This window comes from Euleptes europaea, chromosome 6 (assembly GCF_029931775.1).
Source record: "Euleptes europaea isolate rEulEur1 chromosome 6, rEulEur1.hap1, whole genome shotgun sequence".
NCBI lineage: Eukaryota > Metazoa > Chordata > Lepidosauria > Squamata > Sphaerodactylidae > Euleptes > Euleptes europaea.
In genome coordinates, this window is record NC_079317.1 from 106075689 (window position 1) to 106095830 (window position 20142).

A 20142-nucleotide genomic window follows, 5' to 3' on the forward strand; every position below is an offset into this window, starting at 1 on the left:
TCTCTTTAGCAAACATGATATCCTCCATGATATCATCCTCCATGATATCATCTTGTGTATGTGCTAAAAGACAGCCAAGTACGGTATCTGTCTAAGGAGGATGCACACTCCCTTCCTTCATAAATCAGAGGAAGGATTTGTCTAGGAGAGGTGCAAAAGAACAGATTCACTACATCACTACAGAGATTATCACTAATTTCAGACCTTGATATTTTTAGAAATATTACAGTGTGAATTGCTTGTAGTTTCTGCTTCAAATAACTTATTTGGGCTCACAGCTGTTTTCCCCTAGCATTTAGGTACTTTACTGCTTTATTCAGCATCAGAGAGCCCAACGACAACACAGAAAAAAAATCTGCAACACTTACAGAGGACAAAGTCTTAGGAAAAATTATAACTGGCCAAGCCAAACACAAAGGAATAAAAGGAGATGTAATGTTTAACACTTGGCAGTCGTTGTCCAATGCTACATGTTATGGCCACAGAACAGTCTCCAGAGCTGGCAGTTTTTATTTAGCACAAATGCACAGGGGAATTATCCAGGAGTGTTATCTTCAGTGGCTCATAAAAATCTCCATCTTCCATTTCACTTACCTCGCCATAGTCTGAAGCGAAGAGCACGGACCCATCAGCACAGGGCTCAACAGTGCAGGGCTGCAGACGGTCCTTCTCCTGTAGCCACACACGAGTTCCCTGAAACCATTCACAGCAGGACTCTAAGCATATACTCTGCGCATACCTATTAAGTGAGCATCTTCACCCTCGTGAATGCTTCCTTGTGGTTACCCACAGCTCCTCAACATCAATTTTATCAGATAACTTTTATTGGCCACAAAGTTATTGATGGTCACAAGGTCAGAGATAACCAGGTAGTACATATCTAGATTAAAATTAAGTCTGAATCTTAACCTTAACAGCCTCTGCCAAAAACTCCGCCACCTTCACTGTAACATCAGTTGAAATGTCGTTCAGCAAGAACTGACATGTGGTTGTTCTGTAAGAGGCCATCTGTTTGCTGATTAAGGGTAATATAAATTTTTTACAGGGTTCGTCATGTAAATGACAATCTAAGATAATGTGCGGTAAGGAGTCTGGCTGGCCCGTTCCACATGGACATACCCTCTTGTTGAAGGGAGTCTTAGTAAATCTCCCGTATAAAACCTTAGATGGAAAGGAATTGAGTCGTGCAACATCAATTCTTTTCCCTGGAGCCAATTCATGTATTCAGCTAAGGGTTATCAAGTATGGAATAATGACACAGTGAGAAATTAGATAACATGCATGCCTCTATGAGCTGGCCCACTGGGTCTCACCATAAAATTATAAGGAAAATGCTGTCTTCCACTTTTCTATACTGAGCTGTTTGGGGAATGCAGACAGTGTGAATTTATTAACCCCTCACACACAAATCCCAGAAACAGATGGTTCTGCTAAAATGTCACCCCAGCTCCTACCAAACACATTTCACTGTCTTTCTAAAAGAAGTTAATTGAGCAGAAACTCTTCTGAAATACATTCAGTCAAGCGGGCCAAGTTAGGAAGAAAGACCAAACTGGGATCTTTCCCTGACGTCTGAGAGGCACCAGCTGATATGTACATTCAGGAATGTAGATGCAAGTTTGTTGCTGCAAAAGGAACATGGAAGTATCCCACACTTTGCATCAGGGCCCAGGCGTTTGCTTTTTCCCTCAGCAAACTGAACTTACTTAACAGGAAAGAATAAAAAGTAACCACTGATTTAAACACAATGACCTAAACTGGATCAAGCTATAAGAAAATTTAAATAAGTCATACAATTATAACATGCTCAAGGGAGAAAAATGGTCTGATGGGGAACAATCTGGAGCAAAGGAAGGGCTGGCAGATTCAGTGACCCTCTCCCAAGCTGCCTTTCAAATCGCCACCTCCTAAAGGAGATTTTGCTTTAGATTGGAGCAGCTATTGGAACATCATTACATATGCTTGTGTGTAACATGCAAATAAGCCCGCTGCCTGTCAAGTGCCACAGTAATTTCAGGAAGTATCTCTTTTGCATTGCCCTTAATGCCCAGACAGGTAAAGACTGCAGTATTCCAGCTTTCAGGTCAGGAAACACTGCCACCATGCCTATAGAAATATCTGACTGAAAGATGCCCAGATTTGTGGTTGTAGGATGTGGTACTCTACTGGAACTTTACAAAACATCTCTGGAAATGTGATTCTAGTTCCCTGGGAACTTTCTGCACCATACTGGGAAACCAGCCTTGCAGATTGCAGGACCAACCCTGGTTCCCAAGTACAGTTAATTGTGCAAATCTACACAGGCTTTCAGGCCTTTGAGGATCTGCACTTCCTGAATTAATCCACTATCCCAAATATATTCCTCAAGGACACATACCATGATGTTACAGGGGCTTCAGAATTTTATTGTTTAAAAAACAACACTCAGGCATATCCTACACGATGGAAGCCAGCCAATATGAATGACTCTGTTTCCAGGAACACTAGGTAATGCTTTTAATGTAAGTTCATTAGCCTGAGCACCAACCAAACTCAGAGTGCAGAGATCCATCAGCAAGAACAAAACTAAGCCTCTGACTCCCTTACACTAGACAAGTGGGATTTCACGCTTCCACCACAATTAGATTGCAACATTCACACTATTAGAGGTTTTATACAATAACACATGCTTTCAGAAATAAGAGAAGCAACAAAAATATTGCTAGGACAAAGCACCTTTAGACCCATACACATATTGTTGTGCTATTGGTCCCATTGAGAATGCCTCATCATTCTCAATCTCCCTTCTCGTGACGCTGTTGCAAGAGGCAAATGAAAAATTTCCGTTGCCTTCAATGCATAACTTTATGTAAGGAAGAAGCTAGATAATCATAATCCTGTAGAAATACAAGAATTCTCCATTTCTTTTGGAACGGAGGGGGCACTTTAGTACCGTAACAGTTGAAAATAGCTTCACGTTTCTACAAATTGTAATACATGTTCCACACTTAATATAAATTTGGCCATTTTTGACAAAAATGGTCTTTCAGACCAGATTTTGTGGTGTTGGAACCTGATTACATCCTGACCCTCCCCCATAGGGCTTTCAGCGACTCTGGCTATGGAAGCTTCCCTGTCTTCTTCCTGATGGCCCGTGGGTGCAGCAGGTGCACATGGCGGTGTAAGCATGTACATGAACAGAGGGGCAGAGTGAGGTAGTCCCTGCCCCATGTCTTGAAACAAGACCTGTGTTCCTTTGCTGGGGGCTTATATCCTTATGGCGCGGCGCTGCCGTCAGCTCATGGGCTAGTCAGAATCCTGTCCTCAGACTTGGTGAGGGAAGAAGATTGGGGGCAAACCTGAAGCTTACCGCTGATTCCACTGGGAGTGTTCATATATGTTCCATCTATTCAGTTTGTGTAACATTATGCCACTGCATGCAGTAAGAGTAACCCCTGAGGAAGCATAGTGCACATACTAAGTCTGGGATCTGCTCCCTTCTCCTCACAGTTCCAATCCATTCCACTAACAGTCTCTTGCAAACATGAAGGGCTTCAACAAGGTTCCCTACCTCCGGCACAACGGTACTACTATGCGGCAGCAGATTAACTCACTGAATATAACATTGTGATGGGCCAGTACTAAGAGGTTTAGCAGCAACCTCTTTTCGGTTTGCAGAAAATACTCAAAGACAGGATCAACAGGAATAAAGAGATGCTGTACTAACTGGGAAAACGTTTTAGAGGGAAGGCAGTTACTCACCCCAATATAGGGTCTATGGTGGGAGAACAGGTGTGTCCAACATTTTCCCCAAATGTAGCTCCTTCCCCTGAAACCGCCTTATACTGAGTCAGACCATAGATCTATGAAGGTCTATTCTGACTGGCAGCAGCAATGTGAAGTCACAGACAGGCAGAGGTCATTCACATTTGCCAGGGATTGAACTCAGTATCTTCTGCATGCAAAGCCAGTGCTCTATCATTGAGCCACAGCCTCTCTCCTAAGAGGATGCAACTTGGCAAGCCATGAAAGAGGTGGTAGGGAACACAGCTGCCACGGCCCACCCCGTTCTCAACTAGAACAACATGCAGCAAGGGAGAAACAAATTTTCACTAAGGCAGCAGAATATCTTGAGCTATCTCCAGGCTGTAACTATCCTCAAAGCTCCATTTGAAAGCAGAAACTCCAAATGGCCTAGTTCAGTCCTACACAGCTAGGACTGACTTGTGCAGGAAATGAAGCACGTCCTGGGCTGCGGTATGAAATTGTTGCAGGGAGAGAGCAACCCACATGCGCTTCTGTGATAAGATCCCCCCCCCATCAGTCTAAGGATATTTATTATTCAATAGGACAAATAATCAAAATTAAAATCATGCCTGTCTCTGCAAAGATTCTGCCACGAAGCAAGAGCCTGCCTTTATGGAGAGCAAGAATAGATTGGAAAAACGATAGCCCTTATCAGTCCAGGGGGCAGGGTGGGTGAGGGTCTGGTAGACAGCCAGTATGCTGCTTTGTAAGCTGAGGCAGTAAATACAGAGAGTGCCTTTCTGCTCTGTGCCTCCCCATGGTGACGGAACTGATATTTGTTCTTTGTCACAGATGAACAGCGTGACAAGAAGTTCCTGCAGGCAACTCTCCTGAAGCTACCTCAAGGTCTTTCAATATTCTAGAGTTTCTTGGAATCCTGACTCAGAGCTAAAATTTGCATCTACTTACTGGCTGCTGAGAAGCCATTACTACGGTGTATTATTTCTAAAGCTCAAAACCAGGAGAGAATGCTGAATTTTACCATCAAAACACTGGTCTTTAATTGGGAATAGATGATTGGGAAATGCCATTAATTGTTCGTGTTTTGCATCAGATTTTAATAATTAATTTTATATTATTTCAATTGTTATGACAAGTTTTGACAATAAATTGACTAAATGGTTGAGGATTACTCAGACAACCATTCCAGAGGATGTACTATGCAAAGATTCAACAGAGATAAGACGATTCCCAGGCAAGGAACAGACCTGCCCAGGTTTTTGGACTACTACCTTAGAGGTAGTCCAAGTCTAACGGCCTGGACCAACTAGTGGATCCCAGGGAGACAGGGGTTTGTGTGTTTATGCAACTCAATATTTGCTATGTACCCACAAGAAAGTTAATATCAGGATGCTGTCTGAACATCCTGTGTTCCAAGTGGCCATCTTAAGTGTCTCCGACCAAGCCTTTAAGCCTGGCCTCAGAGTTGGGGGGAGCCTACAACCTCCAGTTAAAACTGGAATCAGGTTCCAAGAAATGCATTTTCTGATTGATCCAAAAGGTTATGAATAAGTGATGCATACATATAAACAGAAATTAGCTAATGGAAGCAAGAGCTCTGCAGTGGGGAAGAGCATCCAGTAGACCCACAAGGGAAAAAAGAGGTGATCTGATCAGTCTCTGAGGAAAAGTGCAAAGGAGGAAATCAATAATGGCTGTCAGAAATGGAGGCCATATGGAATTTGGGCGGGGAGTTTCATTGATACTTTTAAAACAGCAGTTAGCAGGTTAATTGCAATAGTGAATGCTATATGGGATGTGATTGAGTAAGTGTTCCTACTGGACAGTGACTGTGCCATCACTATTAAGCCAGAAGTTCTGGTCTGTGCTCCAAGAGATTGATGGAGTTTTCCACCATATCAAAGATACTTATGATCAGTTGGGCACATGAGCTCCTTGTAATGGTTTCCCAAATATATTATTTGTAACTGTGATTTTTCAGTGCATGAGAGTTTGCTGGTATGGGTCCCTGACTTTAGAAATGTACCCAAGAATTAGGTTAGAATACTCCACTAACTCATTATCGGTTATGGCACTGATTTTTGTGGATGACATCTACCTATCATTGGACTAGTTTCATAAATAAGGCAAATGCTGAAATGGGTATTAGACTGGTATCCCAGAGTATCCCAAAAAGCTTTTAATACATGGTTATGGTACAGCAAAAATGAATTTGTGTGATTTTATTCATGATTGTCAGGCTCACCTTTATCATATTTTGTAAATACTTTTTATATTGGTTCTTAACACTGAAGTGATAATCCTCTGAAGATGCCTGCCACAGCTGCTGGCGAAACGTCAGGAAAGAAAATACCAAGACCACGGTCACACAGCCCGGATAACCTACAAGAACCAATTAACTCTGACCATGAAAGCCTTCGACAATACTTTTTATATTAATCCTCAGAAGAATATTGTATATTTAAATTTTAACTAGGGTATCTTAAATGTTCAAGTACTTTTCTTGATCACTTCCCCAGTATCCCTGATCCTATCCCACCTTATACATTGAACCTTAGCCTTGCAAACATGGCTGCAGTTCTTACAGTGTAAAAGACAAATCGTAATTACATATCTGACGCCAGCACAGAGTTGGGTTTATATAACATTAGGGATACCAGCTGCAAGATTAACTCAGCGATGAATGCACATCCATTTGGGCATGGCTGGGGGTGGGGCTGCAGCATTTTTAGAGATGGTTTTCCCAGTTTGCAAGGGACTTGTGATGAGATGATACACTTGCTTCAGAATAAAGACAAGCATGACACAACGTACCTGCATAAAGAATACCTAATGTGAAAGGAAGAGGATGCCCCGTCAGCAGATGATAAGGAAATAACAAGCGAGATGAAAAAGTCAGGCAGCGCCTCTCAGTTGTAGCGCATGGCTACAAGTCAGGGCAAACCAGGTGACACCTCCCTTCCTTTCCTGGAGGTCTCTTTTGCTGCCCAGAGAGACCCACCACTCCCCTCCACTGTGCTTAGCTTGCAGATTCTGACAAGGTCATAGCCAGAGAGATCTGGTGGCAGATTTGCCATCTTAGGGAACAAGAATGAAACAATGCCTTTTAGATTGATCTAATTTCTAGTGCCCTCCTCCTCTGAGTCCAATGCCTTCTCAGCTGCATCTCCACTTCTCACAAACAGCAGGACAGAGGAATGTTCAAAGCTCCCTTGGTAGGATCTTGCTCCAAAATGCAGAGGAAGGATTTGTGTCACACATCTGCCGGAACCCACCAGCGCCTGAAGCTTGCTGAGCCCCAAAGCATGCTCATTGGCTATGTGACAGAAATCCTAAAACTTGCTCAGGCCTGCCACCTCGAGCGTCTGGGACCCTTGATTACATTACAAAAAGGGTATTCGGGTCCACCTCACATAAGACCATCCTGGCAGACTTCATCCCTTTTGGACAAAAGACGATCCCGTTTAGACCAGACCAGGTATTTGTCATGGACCTTCAGAGCCATTACCAGGTGTTTGATGGAGGAGGGATATGGCTCTGATTGGTGACATCAGAGATGGGGATTTGTGTGGGATTGCAGAAATCTGCTTTTCAGTTTTATAAAGGAAGCTGGCTTTATTTAGCATAAAAATCTGGACATTTGGGGGTTTTCCATGTCTTCAGTTTTCAAGCTTCAGTGGAAACTGGGTCCACAGGAGGTTGGTTGGGGTTAAGGACTCCTTCAGCTTCTTATTATCACAAGGAACTCTGCACATGCTCCAAAGAACAGGCTACAGCATAGGTAATGTGTTTAGCTTAGTTAGTTCAACTGTATTGCTTTTTATTTGGGTATCTCTGTGTGGTTGTTGCCATGTGTTTTCCCTGTATTTTGTTTGCCTTCCCCCCCCCTTTTTAATCCAACCACTCTTTCCCTTGTTTTCTCATTTTCTACAATAAACCTTTTTATAAAGACATTTTTTGGCTTCGCTTAGTACAATCTATTTCTCTTGGATATTTCCTTTAATCTCTTCCCCATGTGCTAGACTGCACAGGTGCTACCAGCTTGGTCATGTTATTTTGTTATTGTTCCAGTAATCTACTGGAAGAGGGCCTTCTCAGCAAGACAGTCTAGAGCAGTGGTTCCCAACATGGGGCACACGCCCCACAGGGGGGCAATTTGATTTTTAAGGGGGGCAATTCGAGAATGAGTTATTAACAGTGAATTTTTTACATTTCTTATGGTTCTAGGGGCCTCATATACAGTATATAAATATATATTGTGACATGCGTGTGTAAAGCGCGGTCCAGTTGCAGCCGACTTATGGCGACCCCTTTTGGGGTTTTCATGGCAAGAGACTAGCGGAGGTGGTTTGCCAGCGCCTTCCTCTGCACAGCAACCCTGGTATTCCTTGGTGGTCTCCCATCCAAATACTAACCAGGGCTGACCCTGCTTAGCTTCTGAGATCTGACGAGATCAGGCTAGCCTGGGCCATCCAGGTCAGGGTATATTGTGACGTACACATTTTTAAAATTAAAATCAGAATGTACATGACGGTCAGCTGGTGACAATGGAGAGGGGGAAAGCCCGCTAATAGAAAGGAGTGGTGAGAGCACAGAGTTGACTAGAGAGTGCATGAGCACAGAAAAGTGGGGCAACTTTCATCCCACTCGTCAGTACAACTTGATTTAAATCATGTTTTTTTTACAGAAAGACTCATTCTTGCTGGTATAATCTTAATATTTACAACCAGATGAAGGTTCCATTTTTGGAATACTAATTTTTCAGAGTAATGTTTACAGTTATATCAAAAATATTGATTTGGTTATTAAAAATACATAGGCTAATAATTATGAAATTGCTGCAAGGAAGAGGAACCTCATTAAAATATTGCCAAACTGGGTCTTTTTTACGGCCTGCTGCCATTATAGGTTTTTTCTTCCAGGGAGATAATATTGTGATAAACCTCAGGGTATACACACAAGTGTAATCGAATTTCAAAGGGGCTGTATCTCCCAGCAGCCCTGGCTCCGGAGAGGCTGGCCTTCCTTTTTCTAGAGGGAAGGAGGGAGGAGGAAAGATACAGTTGGTGGGCCTAGGCTGGAGCAGGCTGGCAGGAAGAACCGGCCAAGGAGCAGAAACAGGCTGGTGGAAAGGTGGGAAAGGGGGACCAAGGACTGGAGCAGAGAACTTCGGGGATCCCTGCTGCAGGAGTGAAGTCCCAGGTAGAGACTTTGCTGTTTGGACAGTGTCAGGCGAGCCCTTGTACAAATCTATGGTGAGACCGCACTTGGAAGACTGTGTACAGTTCTGGTCAGCACACCTAAAAAAGGATATTTCAGAAAAGAGCAACCAAAATGATTAGGGGATTAGAGCAAGTGCCCTATGAGGAGCGGTTAAAATGCTTAGGGCTGTTTAGCTTGGAAAGAAGGTGGCTAAGGGGAGACATGATAGAGGTCTATAAAATTATGTATGGTATGGAGACGGTGGACAGGGAGAAGCTTTTCTCCCTCTCTCATAATACCAGAACGTGGGATCATCTGCTGAAGCTGGAGGGTGAGAGATTCAAAACAGATAAAAGGAAGTATTTTTTCACACAACGCATAGTTAAATTGTGGAACTCCCTGCCCCAGCATGTGGTGATGGCTGCAAACTTGAAAGGCTTTAAGAGGGGAGTGGACATATTCATGTAGGAAAGGGGTATTCATGGCTACTAGTTAAAATGGATACTAGTCATGCTGCATACCTGTTCTCTCCAGGATCAGAGGAGCATGCCTATTATTTTGGGTGCGGTGGAATATAGGCAGGATGCTGCTGCTGCACTCGTCTTGCTTGTGGCTTCCTGGAGGCACCTGGTTGGCCGCTGTGGGAACGGACTGCTGGACTTGATGGGCCTCGGTCTGATCCAGCAGGGCCTTTCTTAGGTTCTTATAATTAAAAACTAATCCTTATTTCCTGATGAATAGCCTTTGGACCATAATGTATCTTAAATTGAAAACTATCTTAGGTAGATTTTTCCTCCAAAAGCATTTTATTTTTAAAAATTCAATTTAAATTTAAAAAAATCCGATTTAAATAAAAAATCTGATTTTTTTTATTTAAAAAAATATTTATTTTTATCCACCCTGATCACAACTATCAAAGTGCATTTCACTTCATACATTTTTCTCACATTTATTTATTTCAGTCACAAACCCTATGCATAAAATGAGTAGTGCAAGCAAGAAAAAAGTTTGTCAGTATTCAGAGGAATATTTAAAATTTGGTTTCATACCCGCTATCCATGATGAACGGTCTCCTTTCTGCCTCTTATGCCAGCAATGCTTGACCAACAAATCAATGAAACGAGGTCGTCTTGAGGCGCATTTGAAGGCGAAACACAGTGCGTATGTAAATTCAGATTTAAATTACTTCAAGTCTTTAAAGGAGAATTTTGAAAAAAGATCAACAATAAAGTCTCTGTTCACTGCACAAACTGTTACTGTCAGTCATACTCTTGAGGCTAGTTATGAAATTTCTTTACTCATTGCTAAATCGGGGAAAAAATTATACTATGGGGAGGATTTAATTTAAACCATCAATATCAGCATTTCTTAAAACAGTTCTGGAAAAAGATGACAAAGATATGAAAGCCATGCTACTCAGTAACAATACTGTTAGCAGAAGAATAGATGAAATGAGTGAAGATATTGAAACACAACTTGTTGAAAAGCTGAAATCAAGAAAATTCTCAGTACAAATGGATGAATCAACTCTGAGGGACAGTGAGGCTGTATTGCTAACCTATGTAAAATATATTGATAAAGGTGAATTTGCCAAAGAAATGTTATTCTGCAAATCATTAGAGAGCGCTACTACCGCCACTGATATATATAATAAACTAAAAAAAATTACTTAGTTGTCAATAATATATCAATGGAAAACATAACACCTTGTGCTGCAGATGATGCCTCCTGTTATGATGGGCAAGAAAAATGGCTGCTTAAAATTGATGAAAGATGAGAATCCAGAAATGCTTCTTGTGCACTGTGTTATTCATAGAGAGAAAACATTGGGACAAGGTCCTTATACCCATCCTACAATTGTATAATTTGCCTTTGCTAGAAATCTTAAACACATGGGACCCAAAAGCTATCAAAAAATGGATTGCTGACAAAGAAATTGATAATGATATGTGCCTAATACAAAAGTCCAAGTTCTCTCCATGGTATCCGCTATTCAAATCAAATAAGTTCTTTTCAAACTACCTAACGGAACTTTTGGACCCAGTGTTAAGGACAGCATTTACTACGGCACGATTCCAAACAATGCCTTCAGCATTCACCCATGGTAGATATAAAAAAAATTCCTCATAACCTAAGACAGTGGTCGGCAAACCGCGGCTCCCGAGCCGCATGCGGCTCTTTGGCCCATTGAGTATGGCTCTGCCAATCCGGCGCCAGCTTGACTCTGCTTCTGCCACTCCCACCAAACTTGCTCGGGGGGCTGGAAATTCCCTCCGTTCCTGGCTCCCGAGCGGGAGGGGGGCAGGGGGAGAGTGCTCACTTTGGCCCGTGGCCAATTGGAGGCGAGTGTGCCGCGCCGCGGCCAGCCATTGGCTGCTGCAGGGAGGCCGGCTCGGCCTTGCGCGTCGCAGCGGGGTAGGGCCCGGATCGGGCTCAGCCGGCTGCTGGGATCGGGGGAAAGGAGGGGACCCCTTCCAAGCGCCGGCCGAGAAAAAACGGGGATTTTAAATTAACCCAGCACATCCCAGATGTTTTAGACACAGTTGAGGGCCGAGTTAGTTTTTTAATGGCAGACGTTAATCCAAAGTTCACACTTGATGTGGCATTTTATATCATGTTAGCTTCTAAGCTAAGGAAGAAATCTGGTGAAAATTAGACCCCAAAGCTGACACAGAAAGAATAATTTTAGGAGAACTATAACATCCAATTCAGTAACAAATATGTATATATGCAGCTGCCTGTAACATTTTAAAAATTTTATTCATGTAACTCTGGGTGTTGTGGGTTTTACATTGTGTATGGTTTTAATCTGAACATTGTTAAGGTCTGTGACCAAAACATTAATAAATTGGATTGGCTTGGCTTACTTTGTCTTCATAGAGAGAACTTAGTGTCCAAAAATATTTCTCCTGTTCTGAATGAGGTACTAAAATCCGTTATAAAATGTATCAATGCTATCAAAGCTAATGCCAAATGTGAATAAGCTATTTTGTGAAGATAAAAATGCAGACCATGTGAGACTTTTACTTCACACTGAGGTAAGGTGGCTCTCAAAGGGGAATTGCTTGAAAAGATCCATGGAACTATTTGATGTTCTCAGTGACTTTTTAAGTGACAAGCCTGAAATGAAGCACCTGCTAACCGTTTATGGTAAAGCATTTGTGAGTTATTTATCAGATATCTTTGAAAAACTGAATATGTTGAATAAACAACTTCAAGGAACAAATAAAACTCTTGTTGATGCAAAGGCGAAGATATTTGGCTTCATTACATTTATAGAGTTATGTCAAAAACATATTTCTGACAAGAATTTTGACCTGTTTCATTGGCTAAAAAAATGTGAGGTGACCAATGCTGCTGTATTTGTCATTGTGGATCATCTGAAAATATTCGCCTCTGATTTGAAAGATTTTAAACAAATTGATTTTCCAACATGGGTGATGCAGCCAGTTCTAGTGGATCTGTATGATGTTTCAATGCAGTACCAAGAAGAACTCTCGGAAATGCAAAATGATGAGTCAGTTAAAATTTTATTCAATATAAAAGGAGTGATGGCGTGGCTTTGTGATGAGACAGAAACTAAATACCCAAATTCAACCAACTTTGCAAGAAAACTGTTGTTACCATTCCCATCTTCATATTTAGCTGAATGTGGCTTTAGTGCTGTAAATGATTTGCTACTGAAGAAATCGACTGGATATCACTAAACGAGGAGACTTGAGACTGAACCTGACTAAATTGGTGCCTAATATAAAATCTCTCTGCAGCAGGCATCAAGCACAAGGATCTCACTAACTTTAGTCTACTTATCTTGAGTTGAGCTCAAATTGTATTTTGAATTTGTTAGGTACTTTTATTTTATTGTATAGTAATTACTTCAACTGTCCTTTCGTTCTTTTATTTTTCTCTTTCATGGATGCCATCTTCTTTGGAAGCTTGTTTAGACCAGGTTAATGGCCTTTTAGACTTCCTCCACGTGAATAGTTCACTTTTTGAATAATTAGAATTACATGTCACAGGAGAGGCATCAGGATTTTAGAGATGCTTAGGTGGGGCATGGCCAAAAAAAGGTTGGGAACCACTGGTCTAGAGGTTCTCAGGGGTCCTGACTGGTGGTGGCAGGTTCCCAGGGCCCTTTCCAGAGAATCCTTGGTCTAAGGGACCAAGCAAGGAAAGGCCCCATTTCCCCCTTCCTACTGGAACAGGCTACAAAAAAACATTTTCCCCTTCCTACCGTAACAGGCTACAAAAAACAGATCTTGGAATACATGTGCCAAACTTAATCCTGCAGCAAAAATAAACAACAGCCTAGTGGCACTTTCAGAACTAACAAGATATTACCTGGACTACAGCCCACTTTAAGAGATGCATTTATTTATTATTTTTCTTATCTTGTGCATAAATATCTGCCTAAGGATCCGCTACATTACTTCTGATGAAAGTTTCTGCAGGAATAAAATATTATTCATCTCTATGGCACCACTACGTTCCTGCATACTCTAAGAATACCAGGTATTCTTTCCTCTGACTTCCAGGGAACCAATAAGCCCTCTTGCCTAGAATGTGCCCTTTGCTTAGTCTGCAATTTTTTTGGCATATGTTCACACAAAGCAATTACCCTAGATTAACTCCAGAGGCATAACTACATAAGATTTGGTTAACTTGTGTAAGTCTTCTATTTAAGAAAGCACACGGAGTGACCCAAATGGTCATCCTTTGATTGTTATTCCAGAGATGGTGGGTAAGCCTCTGTGAACAAGCAGTACAACTGTGTGTGTGCATGCACATGCACAGTGCAACATAAGCAGACAGGTCAGTAATTCTGGCCAGAGCCTCGGTGGGGGGGTTCCTGTTGTGGGCCAGGCAACTTGTGCCACTGGACAGAAAGCAGATGCTGTTCCTGAGGAATCTTGTCATCTCAGTTTTATGACTGGATCATGGGCCAACGCAGTCTACAAACTACTCTATATGCTTGGGGCTCTCTTCAGGCACAAAAGGGAGCAGGGTATGCATTATCAGCCTCTGCAACTGACAGGCAGTACAGAGACTATGGATTAGGGCTGTTGATTCGGTTCGGCCCGAACTGAAAAACAGCCGAATTTCCCCTGATTCGGTGGTTTTTAGTTCGGGACGAACCGAACTCAAAAATGGCAGGCCACCGGGGAGCTGAATTCAGCAAGTTCGGGAGTTCACGAATAAATCCGGCCAATTCAGGGCGTCAGTAAGCAGCATAACCGTCAGTAAGCAGCATTCTCCTTCCCCGGCCAATCAGTGGCCAAGCTGGGTCTTCTTCTGGCCAATCAGGACTGAGTACTGGAGGAATCAGCTGATGTGCAGCCCGGCCGGGGAGAGAGAGAGAGGGAAATCCTCGTGTGTGTGTGTGTGTGGGGGTGCTTGTGCACATTCTCTCCTTTCTGTGGCTGCAGGGGGCGTATTTTTTGGAGTACAGACCCCAAATTTTCAGCAGAGATTCAGACAAGCCTTCTTAAGAGACCACCCAAGTTTTGTAAACATTGGGTCAGGGGGTCCCGAGATATGGGCTTCCCCCTTTTCCCTCCCCCTTTTCCATTTCTGTGGCTGCAGGGGGTGCTTTTTTGGGGATACAGCCCCCAAACTTTCAGCATAGCTTCAGACAATCCTTCTTAAGATACCACCCAAGTTTTGTAAAGATGGGTTCAGTGGGGGCAGAAATATCAGCTCCCACCTTTTCTCTTTCCGTGGCTGCAGGGGGTGCATTTTTGGGAGTGCAGATCCCAAACTTTGAGCGGAGCCTCAGACAAGCCTTCTTAAGAGACCACCCAAGTTTTGTAAACATTGGGTCAGGGGGTCCCAAGATATGGGCTTTCCCCTTTCCACTATTGGGATGAATGGATCAGCCGATCCTGTATGCAGAGCAAAACGTCCCGTGCCTAAATGGAATAGTCTTGGATTACCCAGTCCTCCCCAGCCCCTCCTGATGGAGCAGAAGACAGCCACAGTAAGACCCCTTTGGGGGCTTTAATCTATAATTTTTCTCCTGTGTGTGTGTGTGGGGGGGGGAAGCAGAGTCTGTGTGTGTGTGGGGAGGGAGCAGTTTCTGTGGGTGGGGGGGAAACTAAAGGGGGCTTTTGCCGGTTCTGCCTGGGGTGTGTGTTCCCCCTCGAGTCTCTCTCTCCCTGGTTTGAGGGGGGGTTTCAGTTGTGTGTCTTCAGGTTTTCCCTCATTCATAAGAGTGGTTAGGTCTATTTGGATGCTTGCTCAAAACTTGTTTTCAAATGGTGACTTAAAGAATGCATTTGGAGTCCCATGCAAAAGGGGAAATTTCACCCCTCCTGCTCATTATGCATAGCTAGCTGCCTCTGTCCCTTTCCATGGTTTGCAAACTCCCAGGTGTCAGGTGTTGCTTTGCACAGTTGCAAAGGTGTTGCTTACAAGGTTGTGTTGCTTTTCAGTCGTGTTGCTTTGCAGTTGTGTTGCAATGCTTTGCAAACTTCTCAGCTGTTTGTCGGGGCTGGGAGCTTTGTGCGTCGGCAGCAAGCTCTGCTCAGAGATGCACATTAAGGGTGGGGGGGACCCCTTTCGGGGCCCATATCTCAGCCCCCCCTGACCCAATCTTTACAAAACTTGGGGGGTCTTTCAAGAAGCGTCCTTTGAAGCTCCGCTGAAAGTTTGGGACCTCTACTCCAAAAAATGCCCCCACAGAGCCTCGGAAAGGCGCGGTTGTGGTTTTAATGGCTTTATTCGTCCGAATTTTTTCCCCGAACTTTGAATTCCTGCCGAATTGCACAGACCCGAAGCGGGGGAGTTCGGACTTCGGCATATCCCGATCTAAACGGGCGAATTCAGCCGAATCCGAACTATACCAATTTTTTTTAATTCAACAGCCCTACTATGGATTAACCAGGTTTAGTGAGAGATCAGCATGGTGTACTGGTCAGAGTTTCGGACTAGGATCTGGGAGACCCAAGTTCAAATCCCGGCTCTGCCATGGAAACTTGCTAGGTAACCGTGGGCTAGTCACTCACTCAGCCTAATCTACTTCCCAGGGTTGTTTTTGTGAGGATAAAATGGAGAAAGGGAGAATGTTGTAAGCCACTCTGGGTCCCCACAGAAAAGTAAGGTATAAATGGAGCAAATAATCAAATAAACCCAGTGTTGTGCCCTTTCCTGGTCCTCAGGTCTAGTTCTAATAATTGATCTTAATGGTCCTGACTTGGCAAATACACACGTCAGGTCTCATTTCAGGTACAATCAGAATGGAGGTGGAGCAACAGTGCATTTTGCTTGGGTTTTCCTCACAAGCTGGCATTCAGAACTCCTTCCAGCATGGTGTAGTGGTTAAGAGCGGTGGAGTCTGATCTGGAGAACCGGGTTTGGTTCCCCACTCCTCCACCTGAGTGGCAGACGCTAATCTGGTGAACTGGATTTGTTTCCCCACTCCTACACATGAAGCCAGCTGGGTGACCTTGGGCAAGTCATTCTCTCTCAGCCTCACCTACCTCACAGGGTGTCTGTTGAGGAGAGGGGAAGGGAAGGTGATTTTAAGCCGGTTTGAGTCTCCCTTAAGTGGTAGAGAAAGTCGGCATATAAAAACCAGCTCTTCTTCTTCTGACTCTTCCCCATCCTCCTTGTGGGAAACTACAGGACTACCACTCTCCCTCCCCCCCATCCCAACACAAAACAACAGCCATTCAGTAACCTCACGGCTGTTAATATACAAGAGCATTGCTCACTGTTATCTAGAGAGACAGCACATCACATGGGGTCAGCATCAACAAAATCAAAGGAAAATCATTGCTGTCTTCTTATATACAAATGCATTCTCTGATGAGAGGATTGGAAGAGAGGAAGCCTATTTGGAGGTCATGACGACTCTCCTTAATTCTCCTTCCTCACGTCTTCTTCACAATTCAGAAGGGGTGAGAATTTAGCTTAGTGTACAAGAAGGCCTGGTTGGACATAGGACAGGCTTGCAAGATCCAGGCCCTTCAGATAACCATCTATACAGAAACATAGTATTAGAGACTAGGTCTGGTGTTTGCTTCATATCACTTCAATAGCTCTCCCCTTCCTTTACCAGGAGATCTTATTATCTGTCAAAGAAGAAACTGCCCGTTGATGGTGTCTTTGGAGACAGCCTCGTAAACATACAGCTATATTTGTATTCAGGCTGGTTCATATATGCATGTTCATCATTTGATGACTGTGGCATCAAGTTGTGATCTACAAGTGAGAACAAGTCATCACAGACTGCAAACAAAACACACACAGAGAACTTAAATAATGACCTCACTACATCAAACACATCAGTTCACACACTTGATGAATATGGAAAGAAAAGCACTACAGAAACCCACTTGGATTTGTATTTTATGATCCAAGCTGCTTCCATGTTGTTTCTTTGTCTTTATCACAAGTTTCAATCTCCCTAATATGGGAAGTCATTTACAACCAGCTGTTGTATCAATGCTCTCCATCAGTTCAGTACCCCCACAGATAAACAGCTCAGAGTAAAGGTGAGGGACACAGCCTTCTGGGCTATTTTTTCCTCGTTTCAACCTGAGACACAAATAGTTAAAGCCTGCATTTAATGTAATATTAATAAAACACATTAGAAGTGGCTCTGAATCACATGGGAACGTGATGTTATTTATCCACTTCCTAGGGTAAACTTTCCATAAAAACAGTGCATCTTGATTATTGACCTCTCTTCCTGCTTAGTTCTCTTTCTGATAAGAGTTTCTTAGAAAATCAGTCTGGGCCCATATGCAGAGAACTCCCAAGATGAATTCAATAGTCCTGGAAGTCTAAGCCTAGTACTTGTACAGTGCAATCCTGAGCAGAGTTGCACTCTTGTCCACTTGAATGGCTTGGGAGGGTGTCTTTTAGAATCTTAACTACTGTAATGATAAAACATGCTGTTTTGTGTTTATTTTATATGTCGGACTTTGTGTCTTTAAAAAAAACTTTTTTAGGCATACCAATTGGCTTGCCAGGGGTTATTTAAGAATACCTACCTAAACCTACAAAAGCTCCTGCTTGATCTGTGTAGAATGTATAGACCCCAATTCCAGTTCCAGATACTTCACAAGTTCATAAGGTTGGAAGAGACCACAAGGGCCATCCAGTCCAACCCCCTGCCATGCAGGATCCCACAATCAAAGCACTCCCGACAGATGGCCATCCAGCCTCTGCTTAAAGACCTCCAAAGACGGGGACTCCACCACCCTCTGAGGTGGTCTCCTACTTATAAATTAGGTGCCTTAATGCAAGTAAATATATGCTAAATTAAAGGCAGTTATCCTGAATTTAGGTGACATTGTGAAACCTGGGTATCCAACTCCTATAACTGTGTATATAGGTCATATTAGATGAGACACTGGGATTTGTCACCTGAAATAACCCAGCAAAATTATTTATTATGAGAGGAAAAAGGTTGCCCCCCCTTCCCCTGAGACACTGTGTTGATCCAAACATGGACTCCTACATCCTACGCAGCTGCCATTTAGAAAGGGAAAAATGTTTGGGAGCTCTTAAAGCAAAACTTCCTGCATCTCACCTGGTTTAACCCTTTCAAAATCTCAGAATGACTTCCGCTAGGGCAGCAGAGTGGAGCAGTCGCCTCCCCCGGAGCTCCGGGAAGGGGAACCAAGAACGTCGTAAATAAGGGCGCTATCGTCCCCCCCCCCCCCCGATTCCTAAACAGTGGAACGGGTAACAGGAAATCTCCTGCAGCCTCGCTGTGTGGTTAACTCCTGGAATCTCTGAGATTTAAGACTTGGAGACCCAATAGCAGTTCCACCCGCTAAGGAGTACTACATTGCCGAAGACGCTTCTTGGAATTTTAATTGGCTTCACTCCCCCCTACCTATCTACATCTGGCAACTATATAAGTAACTATACCTGCTCTTCTGACATCTGAGTAAGTTTGAAAGACCTCTTTTGTTTTACCTGGATCTGGAAGTCCCAGGAAATTCTTATGCTTATCTGTTGAATCAGTCTCTCCCCACTCAACCTTTAAATGACTTTTTAAAACCAAGAAAGCATCAATAACTTGCCAGGAGCTTTATCAACTTGATCAGTGGGAAAACATAACAGCTAAGATTTTTGAAAGACGCTTTAATTGCCAATCAGGAACTATTACGTATTAAAGGGAGGGAGGAGTGGAGATCCCCCCCACCTCAAGGACAGTCTTTTTAATTAAATAAAAACTTCCTGCCACGTCCTTCCTGGCAACAGTCTAGCATCGCGAGAAAGTCAGAGAACTTGGAATCGGAAGCCTGATATCAGTGTGTAACCAGTAAATGATTCCTAAGCCTCTGACTACAAAGAAGGAGGTTTATGACTTTGATTCCTGTAATACCTCCCTGTTACTCATCTTGAATCTGCCTGGATTTCACTAACTGAACTTTAACAGGAAAGTTTGGAGGTGCGATCATGGCATTCATGGCAAATATGATTCAACAGATGGAACAATTCATGGATTTGATGAACACTTCATTTCAACGTCTTATTCAGAAACTGGACATTATTTTAGAAGAAACCAAAGAAATAAAAGCCTCATTCACCTCAATGAGATCAGAGGAAACACCAAAAGACTTTCTGGCTGACAAGAGAGACAAAGAACAACGGGATCTTGTAAATGACATGGGGAATTTTACAAAGCAATCTGCAGCAACTCACTGGATAATAATGGACTGGATTTGTTTGATGATCTTCTCAAAGTGACCGATTTTGACATGTGCTACCTGGATATATCTGATGGATTTTACAACAGTGGCTTGGAAGATTTGAGGAACAGAAAAACTGGGTCGGTCAGGATTCCCCTCTTTGAATTTGGGATGGAAGACAATGCAACATGGATCTACTATGCTCCATCTGCAGAAAAGAATTTACCAACAATTTCCAAGGATGCCTTGCGTCAACTACTTCAAATGTGGAAAAGACAGAAACGCTGGAAATTCAGGATAAAGGGACTAATTTAAAAGAGTCTGGTTTTTTCCTGCTGGTTAAAATTGACAAGTAACTGACTAAATGGATTGGTTATAATGGAAATGGAATTGCATAAAATATTAATCTACTAGAAATGTTATGCAATAAATGAGTGTTAGGGAGAAATGGAGGATTTACAAATTAACTAATTTTCACTAGAAATAATTATATGCTTCTTACTATACTAATCCATCTTTTACTAGGGAGATTTAATATTTTTCT

General features: G+C 42.9%; 1 protein-coding gene across 1 annotated transcript in view; it reads right to left on the reverse strand.

The window, feature by feature from the left end:
• The window catches only part of LOC130479639 (unconventional myosin-X-like), a 130643-nt gene that overhangs the window by 95933 nt on the left and 14568 nt on the right, over positions 1–20142 (reverse strand). Inside the window, exons 3-4 of the mRNA XM_056852032.1 lie at positions 11270–11393; positions 595–693 (exon numbers count right to left, since the gene is read on the reverse strand). Of these exons, the coding sequence (XP_056708010.1) occupies positions 595–693; positions 11270–11393 (223 nt within the window). The remainder of the gene's footprint in view (positions 1–594; positions 694–11269; positions 11394–20142) is intronic.